This window comes from Teleopsis dalmanni, chromosome 1, assembly GCF_002237135.1.
Source record: "Teleopsis dalmanni isolate 2A chromosome 1, ASM223713v2, whole genome shotgun sequence".
NCBI classification, from domain to species: domain Eukaryota; kingdom Metazoa; phylum Arthropoda; class Insecta; order Diptera; family Diopsidae; genus Teleopsis; species Teleopsis dalmanni.
Window position 1 is genome coordinate 63154133 of NC_051846.1, and position 11703 is coordinate 63165835.

General features: G+C 27.3%; 1 protein-coding gene across 1 annotated transcript in view; it reads right to left on the minus strand.

Annotated features, from left to right (window-relative positions):
- LOC119668069 (frizzled) overlaps positions 1 to 11334 on the minus strand; it is a gene marked incomplete in the record, with an annotated part of 116460 nt that extends 105126 nt beyond the window's left edge. Inside the window, 1 exon segment of the mRNA XM_038077453.1 lies at positions 10514 to 11334. Within this exon segment, the coding sequence (XP_037933381.1) occupies positions 10514 to 11212 (699 nt within the window).
- Between the last annotated feature and the right edge of the window lie 369 nt (positions 11335 to 11703).

Below are 11703 nucleotides of genomic sequence, written 5' to 3' on the forward strand. Positions count from 1 at the left end.
TTTATAATATAAAATTATAATTAAGTGTTTTATGTCTTCAGCAATAAAATTGCAATTGCTTAAATTTTGTTTCGCTTTATTTTTAGCAGTAAACTGAATTGTTAGCCAGTATAAACTCAGCCCGGTTTTTAAAATGTTAAGAAATGAGTTTCAAAACTGATTTTTAAATTCAAGAAGTTTTAAAAAAAATTTTCAAATGAAGCAAAATTTGATCTGCCAACTTTTATTGGTAACACCACATGTCGTATGATAAGAATCGATTCTGAATATGAAAAAGTGTGATAGAAAGGAGACATTTAGATAAATAGATAGATAGATTTTGAAAGAGTTGGGAACTGTGTTACCTCGTCACCACATTTTTTGAAGATTATTGTGACAAAGCTACTTTAGTTCCATAGACGCGCAGCAATTGAAAATTCTATTATGTCCCTTGGAGAGATATTGCCTATTTCTGCTATAAGCAACTCTTGCTGAGTCAAGCAAAACTGTCAGCGACACAGAATGTGTTTTGTTGTTTCCTCCTCTTCGTGACAAAGTCGAAAGGCGAAGTTGAATTAAGTTTTTCTATAACGATGTATATTTATTTTTGGAATGGAGTTTAGATAGAGTCTGTGGTGATGCTAGGACTGCAAGAATTTAAGAATACTCAGGAATAGTAAAAATTTCATCACTATAACACCTCTTGAATAATATTATATTATGAAAATTTGTGTAAAATTCAATATAATAAACTCCTAAGCACAATCCTGGATACGCTACCGAAATATAAATACATCATCACTGATTGTAATCGTCACCAGTGATGAAAATCTTATGAAATGAAATCAATTTTATATAACTCACGTTCAATTCTTAGAACCACTGGAACAAGGCAGATCTGACCGAGGTGACTGGCCCCCAATTATAGATATGTGCTTGACAATTCATCCCCTTTGTTAAGGAACGAGGCCTATCGATACCCTTTGCTGATGTTTGAGCTACAGCACCCGGTTGGAAGGAGTGAAAGTAAATAAATATAATCATTCTACCCATGTAAGTTTGGGTTTTGATCACAGCCACCACAGCACTGCTAACCTTAATTGAACAGGGCAGTCAAAACTACGGATATTGAACCTCGTGGCGGGGGTCAATTGACAATAGCCATGCCTTACCTCTAGAATATTCTAACCATTTTTTTGCGGGGGAGTTTTGGATATTACATGTAGTTGCAATATTCAACACCACATCGAATTAAAGTAATGAATACAGACATTTAATCCGCATAACTTTCGATTACAACGACAGCTATCACAATCTCGTAGTACCAGATGCACACCACTGGTCTGGTGCCGCAAGTGAAGTTTACTTACTGCAATTTAAACTCTAAACACTTTAATTTATCTTAAACAATTTAAACTCGGATATTGTCTACTGATTTTAATAACCTCTTGCAACAAGAACAAGGACAAGGAAAAATTCCAAATATCTGATTATAAAGGACAATGTTGCAAACTGCAGTTAATACTTCTATTAGATTTCTTCAATTAAGCGCGGGTACTGGAACTCCTGTTTGGAGTATCGGGTGGTATCTACAGAATTTTAGTCGTTCCTTATGACACAGAATAATCTAACTCTTTTCTAGCATAATTAGAACACTTACTGTAAAAATTGAAAATCTCTGTTTATGAAAGACAATGCTGCAAACTATATTCTATTTAATTGAATATCAACCAAAGAAAATCTCTCATCTTAAATTCAATTCATCCAACATATCCCTGAAACCAACATATCTATAGACTATCTTTAAATATATATATATGCTATTTGCAAAACGGAATATTTCTTAAAAAATAAGTACTAATTAAGCATTTGTCACTTAATTATGGCGTCTCTCACTTCTTCCCAGTCCCGGCAAAACAAAATCATGTAACACCATCATAAAAACTCTTCACGTCAAAAAGCATAAAAACCAAAGAGAATTTTTCGTGAACCATAAAAACTTGAGCTATAAAAAATTGCCGTAGTGTCAAAAGCCCATAAAAAAAAAGATGGAAGTAAACATGGACGAACGAAGTTACAAACTCTTAAAAACAAAGTTCTATGAAAAAAAAAAACGTTAACTAAGTTAGTTAAAATTTTTGTTGTTGTTGTTTGTGTTTATTTTTTTGTTAAAAAAGAAAAAAAAATATTTTTTTTATGGAAATTTTGAACACGAAAAGCGTTTTGAGGCTAAAACTGCAAAAACTTATTTACAATTACTTTTCAAAGCGTTGAGGTAACTAACAACAAAAACTCATAAGAAAAAATTTACACTTCGCTTTGACAGCTACGCTTTTCTGCATTTCAATTTACGGCCGTAGAGTGCAATAATTTCGTTACAATGGGCCTTTTTATTAACTTCAATTATCTTTGAGGTAGGCGTTGAATTGTCGAATTTCTACTAAATACCGGGCGAGCGGTCGTTGCGTTCGAAGTTTGTTTAAATATTTATTTTTAAATAATTTAAGAAATAAAATAATAAAATAAACAAGTATCTTTTTATTTTATTTCGTATTTTATTTCGTATTTCGTTGTACGACAGGCATTTTGAGGTGTCATAAAATAGATTTTGCCATGTTTATTTATTAAATTAAGTCCATTTAACGACAGTTTAGCATAAAGCAACAAATTAATTTCCATACTGCACCCATTTTTTATGCTTTTCACAAAGTTTTTTCTTTTTTTACTTATCTATTTTTATTATATTATTTTTTTTATTATATTTATGTATGGTCTTTAAACTCATTTAAAGTCAAAAAGGTGTCAATTTTAAAAATTGATACCAGAACAATGTAACAATAAATTTAACAAATTTTATAAAGAGCTGCTGTCATTTGTTAATAGGCGAATATGTAATCGGAACATGTGTTGCTTATGTCGATTTTAACACCTCACAATTCCTATGAATGAAATCCATTTTTTATTCTCAACTCATAATAAAAACTTTTTAATAGAAGAGGAGATAACAGTAAGAAAATGTTAATAGAAAATTAGTTTCAGTGAATTTTTTAATATTCATCCATTGGGTATCTCTTCACTATTATACCCTATTTCAACCAATAGAGATAATTCGTCATGAATATGAAAACTTTAATTATATTTTTTTAATAATATTTATTTTTAAAAATATTTTTTTAATAATCAATCTTCAAAATATTATTAAATTGTATATAAAAAAGTTTTACATTAACTGTAATTTTATTTGTTTACTTAATTAGAGCAATTAAATGATAAGAGCTTGTAATGCGATTTTTTTACGAAGTCTATAATTTCAATAAAAATAATTCATTAATATTTTTTATAAAATAAAAATAAAAATAAAAATTAAAAGAGAGAAACTAACAATTAGGTCATAAAGATAGGCGAGTAATTATTTGCAAACATTATTTTATTTTATATTCTTTCTTTCTAAATAAAATGTTCTTTCACATTTTTTGTTAAAGTATATTATTTTCTAATAATAATAAATTTTTTTGTAATAAAACAACAAAGTACTTGTGCTTCTAAGAAACTAATATGTTTAATCAACGTCATTATTGATAATTTATTTGAAAAGAATAACCTACAAAGATCTTTATCGGAAGAACCCACTGACATCAAATACTATATAGCAAAAATTTATTAACCTATCTCTTCACTCTATCTTTTTGCTACACTATTGAACTGGGTGTGAAACTATCTTGAAATAGCCAAATATTTATCAATAGTGTTGTTTAAGACCATAATTAGCTTAACTTTAAAAAATTAATTTTTTCATAATCTTCAAGATATTCCAAAACTGATGAGTATGCAACCTACCAAGTGCTAGAAAAGCTTGGGAAATTAGGCTCTACTTCCACCGAGTGTTTTTTTAGCTGCTCAAAATAATACGTTTAAAATGATAGGCTTAAAATGATAATACAAGACAAAAATATTATTGGAATGAAATTTTTTTTATTATATTCTGGTAGATAATTTCATGGCATTTTTTTTTTAAATATGATTTCCAGCATATATATGCCGCGGTCCAATCGATCAGTCCAATTTTTGACTACTGTTTGCAATAAATGTGGCCGTATGGCGTTAATGGTGATATAAACATTGGCTTTTAATACTTCAGAAGTCACTGGTTTGTCGATATAAACCAATGACTTAAGCCCCATAAAAAGTAATCGCCATTCATTTCGAAAGAAGTAAGTACCAAACAGTCAATTTTAAAGAATGTAATGGTGAATCGTTAACGACTTTAGGATTATCTTCGCTCCATATTCGCCAAAGTTGCTTATTGACGTAACCATTTAATCAGTAATGAATTTCATCACTAAGTACTATGCACTTTATGAACTTCCCGAACACATTTATTTTAATTTTCCCAATCTGGAAACGTTGTACTAACGTTAAACTAACGTTTTAGCCAATGTAGAAGCTGAGTTACGAGAATATATCTTTATAAATGCTACTATTCAATATTGACAGAGCTTTGTCTTGCTGCTACACTTTCCAGTTGAAAACATATCGATCTGTTATAGAAGAGGTCTTCAAGACACGAATCATATAGTGTACGGTGTAATTGGCTCAGTTTATATACAAGTGGGTTTTGAATTATTGATTTGCAATACATAGTAGACATAGAGGCCCTATGCTCCTCAAGGAGAAGACTATAGTAAGTAAGTAAGTAAGCAGACGGTCCTAAAACAATGTCATCGTATACATTTGAACAAGATATTGGTAAGATATTTACATAACTTTTCACTTTCTTTCTAAAACGTAAAAATTTGGAAACGCAGATAAAGTTCGAAAATAATGCGTACTCGGTTCCGAGCATGATTAACTTGCCAAATTGTAGCCAGTATAGATGCCGAGTTCGTGTATTTGCTAAACCTTTCAATATCCAAGTCTAGAAACATATGTTTTTATCATTTTTATCTAAACAATTTGCCCATATTGAATACATAAATATTCTTAAATATAAGATTAAGTATTAAATTTGTTATTTTTATGTCTACCAAAGCTAATTTTTTCCACATTATTAGTTTCTATTTACCATAAATGTATCTTAACATTCTAATAATAGACGTGCATTAAGTTAAATCATTCAATTTGTTACATCAATACAAAATAATATTTTTCTTCTAGGGTAACATAGAGAAAAAATAAGAAAATGGAATCTGTGTGAAATCGATAGAAAAATCCAATATGTCAACTTCACACACGGCTTAGGCAATTTAATACGATTTCCATCGCGTTCATCACATCACATCACAGCACAGCACACAAATGCATCATCGATATTTAATGCCTCCGTTGACGGCACACACAAATCCTTCCACAAAACGCGCGAAGACGAGAGATTAAGAGCCCTTTTTTCCGACGGGTAAAGTATCTTGTAGCTTGGTTGGTTCAGTATTTTGTTGTATAAATAGAAAAATTACAAAAATTACAAAAATCATAAAAATCACAAAAATCAAATAAATGTTTACCATCATCTTCGGAAATAATCATCGTTTAGTGTAATCAACGATGAGTAAACATTTGTGCTGAGTAAATTTGTACTGTCGAAATTTGTATTGGAAAGATATTTTGGGTTGCGCAAGTATCTAGCCAGGCTCTGAATGTAGTAATTAGAAATAAGGAAAGAAAATTAAAAACAAATAAAAAAATACTTTAGGGGATTTACAGAGAGATATGTAGATGTGAAAATATGTTTGGTAAAAAAAAGAAGTGCCAGAAAATTAATTAAAACTTGTTTCCAGTGTAATTCTCATAAGTTTCTTCACTGCCTACAAAGGTTCAAAGGGATTAGATGAGAAGACAAAAAATTTCGATGCTTATATGGTCTTAAAAGAATCTCATCTCAAGGCAGGTAGAATTTTTTTAGGTATTAAACAATGAACATTGCTGCTTTTTGTGTTGGACGACGGCGACAAGGAAAAAAGGTGCTGAAATACAGAAAATCCTTAAATTTTTAATTTTTTAAGGCATTGTAGGTCTTGTGGCTTGATTCCTGAGCATTTAAATTTGATATGGCACAGTTTTTATTGAGCGGCAGGTAAATTGGAAGAAAGAGAAAAATACAAACGCAATGCCAAGAAAGTAAGAAACTCAGGTACGAGGGCGAAGCATAATGAGAAGAAAGAAACTTGTTGAACAATTCCATTAACAACTCAAAAACGGACCGACTTGACAGACTCCTTTTTTATAAAGATTTTAATAAATTATGTGTTCCAATTTTAGAGAAGAAAAAAAATTACTAGAAAATTATATGACTTTTTAAAGAGTAGTAAATAAAATTTTTTATTATAATACATAATTATAGATGCATTAATTATTATTAATAATAAAAAATAATATACTTGACAATTTTACAATAAATAATAATGTATGTCAATAACATAGTCAATATTATAAATAAAATTTTATGGTTTAATTAAATGATTTTATTAACTTATTATTTAAAAGTTATTAAATAATTTATAATACTAGGCGTATTCGGTGGCTCGCAAGTACGGCAAAAAACAGCAAGTTGTTGGCCTATGCAGGCTTATACTGGCCGCAATGTACGCAAAACAACAACACTATTTTCTCCACCTCGGCCAGCATAGTTATGCTGGCCAACCACATCGGCCAGTAAAAAAAAAAATGTTACCAACGCAATAAGTGAACTATTGTGAACCTTCATTGAAAATTCCAACGAATAGTGCAATCAAATGTCAAAATTTGAGGAAATAAAAATTCAAACAGAATTCAAAAATTTGAAAAATCTTGAAAAGTAACGAAGAAATAATAAGAATGGAGAAATCGTGAGTATTAAGCACATTGAATTTTTTATTATGTTAGTTATTACAAAGTAACATTTATTTTATTTCATTTCATTTGTAGCTTACATACGTAAAATTAATAAAACAAACATAATTTTTGAAGTTTTTCTAAAAAAATTTTTTATAAAAATACACGCAAACTATGGACCACAAAGTTAAGTTAGTTTCTATAAATGTAACAAAATTTTCTATTTAAAAAATTACAATAAATATATTAATTAATAAACTTTTCTTAACAAATTATTAAAAAGTCTTTCCCTTCTATTATTACCATGATCTATGTAATTCATGTTCTTCATCCGCTTGCTGTTCGTCATTGCTTTCATTATGACTATTTGATTCAGCATTCTTGAACAAATCATCCTTTATAATACAAATATTATGTAAAATACAAACGCTTACAACTATATTTGTTATTGCAGCCAAATTTGTTTGCTCCGTAAATTTTAATAATCTTCGAAAACGAGTTTTTAGTGAACCAAAAGCGTTCTCAACTACAATACGAGCAGATGAGTGTTTTTCATTAAATTTTTTTTGGCTATCGGTTAAATTTCCATAATTTTTGTAAGGTGACACAATCCAGTTTGTAGAAGGATAAGCAGAATCTCCAATAATAAATGTCGAGTTTGGAAATATTTCTTCGTATCTTGATCGACAGTACCTACAAAAATTTACTTATCTTAATGTTTTATTTTTAAATTTCCAATATTCATACCATTCCTTTTAATTCCGTGTTCATTTTAATTTTATAATATTTTTATAAAAATATATTTGATTTATATGCACATATACAAGATTTGCTGTTTGTCAAAACAAAACATTTGACAGATTGCAACAGTGATGCCAATGACTCGCGTGGCCAACATAGGCCAACATGCATTTTTTGCCGTACTTGCGAGCCACCGAAAAGGCCTACTGTTTATTTTTATTGAATATTTTTATTGTATTTTTTGATATTTTTAATCAATTTTCCATTAATTTATTCATTTGTATTTTTTTCAGATTAGGGAGAACTACCTAAATCTTATTTAAAAACCCGTACAATGTCACAAAATTATTTGACAGAATATAAAATTAAATTAAAAACAATTTGTGTTTTTCTCAAGATTATTTTTATATGATTTTATTTATTATATTTTTACTCTTGATTTAATAACTTTATAATTCTTTTACATATACTCGTAAATATAAATATTAATATAGAAAAACCTTAAACTTCAAGATGTAATAATATTCCGCCGCGAGAAAGAGGTCAAATAAACTTTAAAACATCGGCGACATTTATATAAAAAATAACTACATATAATAAAAAATTCTCGTTACTTTTTGATCGCAATAAGTATATAGCATAAGTATGTAGACGTCGTTTTTAAGTCATTTCCTATAGATTTTTTTTTGTGACACTTCTTATTAGTTTATGCTTTTGGTGCCAAAAGCTGGCGGTTTGACTATTTTAATATGAAAAATATTTATGTTCTATAGACTTTTCCCACATAAAGTTTTTATTCTTTCTTTTACGTATAAATCTTTTTTTAGTCCTATAGTTTTTGGCTATACTTTTATTTTTTTCCCATTTTGTTATAATATAATTCTCATTATTTATTATTATTTATTTTATTATTACTTATTTATTATTATTTATATATTATTATCTATTCGATTAAAATTTAAAAATATCTACTATTGTAAACTAAGATCACATTAATTTACAATTTTAAGTCTTTAACATTCATTATTTATTTATTTTTATTTATTAATTTTTATTTATTTATTATTATTTACTTATTATTATTTACTTATTATTATTTATTTATTATTATTTATTTATTATTATCTATTTATTATTATCTATTTGATTGAAATATAAAAATATCTACAACTATGAACTAATATCACTTTAATTTATAAAAGTAAGTCTTTAAATCTTGAGAAGTAAAGTATAAAAAAAAATAAAAAGGCTCAGTTAAAAAATTATTCACAAAAACTGACTATATCAAAACCCGATCTCAAATGGGTTTGTCAGAGAAATTATTTATTTGTACAGATAAACAGAGTATTAATAAAATAATGTATAAAAAAAATTTGGTACTTGCAGTCTCAAAAAATATTTTATGAATAATAAAATAAAAGAAATATTTCCAAGAAGACCACTGATGATATGTATTTCCCGATCCTCAATACAGCTGTGACCATACAGCCAAAAACTTAATTTCTACGGTTTGAAGAAACCTTTCGTTTACAACAATAGATTATAGTTTCTTTCTTTAACTGACTTTAATAAACAAATTTAATGAAAATATATGTACATATTGGTACAGAATTATGCCAGCTTAGAGAGACGAAACTATACAATAAATAAATAAAAAAATGTTAGAATGACCGGAAATCAAATTCGTCTTTAAATGAGTGTTTCTAATATAACATATTAGTTATAAATGTTTTTCTTGTATTTAAATAATAAATACTGCAAGCCCTTATAGAATTAAGCATAAATCAAGTAATACTTTTAAGCACTAAAGTTCTTAAAGTGAAGGTCCTTTTTATTATATATGCCTACATAATTTCAGTACATTCTGAATTCTGAACATTGATATTTACTTAATATATATTAAAATAATGTTGCAATATTCTCTCAATACATATTTTTTTTTCGTATTTATAATTTTATTATGATTTTCAGAATATATAATTCTATTTACTTACAAGTTTTTTAACTTATAATTGTTATATATATAGAATATATACCTACCATGACATTTTTATAATTATACCACATTTTATATTGTCTTATTATTATATTTATACATATTATTTTATTATAAAATTGTTACAATGATATATTATATTATTTATAATATAAGTATAATAATTATTAAATAATTATATTACATTTATTATGTATATAATTTATTTCAACTTTTGTTTTATTTTCCATTTATATTATAATACCTTTTTAAGAGTGTTCTTTTATTATTTAATTTCGTATCTTTTATTATTATTTCTGTTATATTTTTATTCATTATTTTTTTAAAACTTATTTATTAAGATAATGCATATACTTATATTACTTGTATTAATTATTTCAGTTAAATGTACAACCTAATATATTTTTATAGAATAAAATTTATGTACACAATATACATAAACATATAGTATATATGCATATTTAATCCTTTAAATTTCTACAAAGAACCTTTGGCCATATTATTATGGCCTTTCCATCATTTTTGTTCCACATTCCCTAAATCCCTAGTCAAATCCCTACTTAATATTATTTCCCCCATCTGCTGATAAGCATAGATCTATGCTGCTTGGTATCTATTATAATCTAGATTTTTATAAATCTAGATTATAAAGCCAGTAACAATGCCAAACCAACAAACTTATAATTTCGATTGTTTTTGTTAAAGGTTATTATTATATATTTAAAATATAATATTCATGGTTTTATGGGTTTTATTTATTTTATTTTATTATTTGTCTTTTTGTTACTATTATTTACTTTATATTTTAATTTTAGTTTTATACAAATTAGAATAGATATTTTTGTTTGTATATTTAATTATTCATTTAATTGTAGATTCAATTTTTTATTATTTTAATTTTTATACATTAAACACATTTATTTAAATAGCATTATTTTCATATACATATAATTTTTATATTTAAGTTTTAATATAAAACAATTTTGAACTCACCTTATCTCCAACTTTCAGCGAGTAACCCATGCCTTGTGGAGTTTTCAGCTGCACCGGACAAACGAAACCGATATTTCGATGTGGACCCTCCATACCGGCGTAATTTTTTCGCGTCGTCACTTTTGGTATAGTACGCGTTGGTGACGCAGTCGAAGATGTTGTATTCTCAGCGACACATAATGCTTCACCACCGTAAACTGGAAATTTCGAACATTCCAAATTTTCAGGCCAATTAAAATTATAAGTTTTCATGAGGGTCTCACAAACACGCGCGGATTCACATAACGAACGACAAGGTGGTATCGGTTGTTCTAGAATAGTACATACGGGCACATATAATGAGCATAGAAATAATTGTAAGTCCGCACTACAACCGATTTTAACGAGAGGCGCAAATTGATGCACTTCCAGTCCGGCTTCTTCTTGCTTTGTATGGCCAATAAGATTCGGCATTATTGTCATGTTATAGGGTATATTTTTGCATATAGAAATCGTAATAGGTTCACAGCGATTGTGATGCGGAAATGTATCACTCGTCATAGCGGACGAGCTTATCATTTCGCCAGAACTGGAAGTGCGATAATACGAACCGCCATCGTGGGGCAGTTGATCGTAACGTTGCACTGCAACGACGGTCTGCAGTACAAAGAAAATTATGGCACAAACGTTGGCGGAGGAAAATTTCAGAAAGGGCGGCATTTTTCTTTTTTCCGGCGAATATTAAAAGGATTTTGGTTAAAAGGTTCTCCACTTATTTGGAGTAGAATTTCAATTATACATTTTTGATAGAGAAAAAAAAATATTAATTTTATTATATATTAATAAATTCTGTATTTATATTTTTTTTTGATATTTAGATTTTTAAAAAATTTATATTATATTTTATTTTTATTATTAAATCTTTTTATTGCGATATTAATTTTTATTTAAAAATATATTATTCCTCCGTGTATATTATAAAATAAAACACTATTCTGCTGTTTATTTATTTATTTTAATTTGTTGTTGTTAACACTATATCAATAATATATGTTATTAAAATTTTTTTCACTTTATTAATGAAATAATTTTAAATTTAATTTAAAACGATTTTTCTTATTAAATTTTCATTTATTTGATATTATTTTGTTGATTTATTATTATTTCACTTTAAAATTTATTTAAATAAAATTTTGTGCTATTGTTAACAA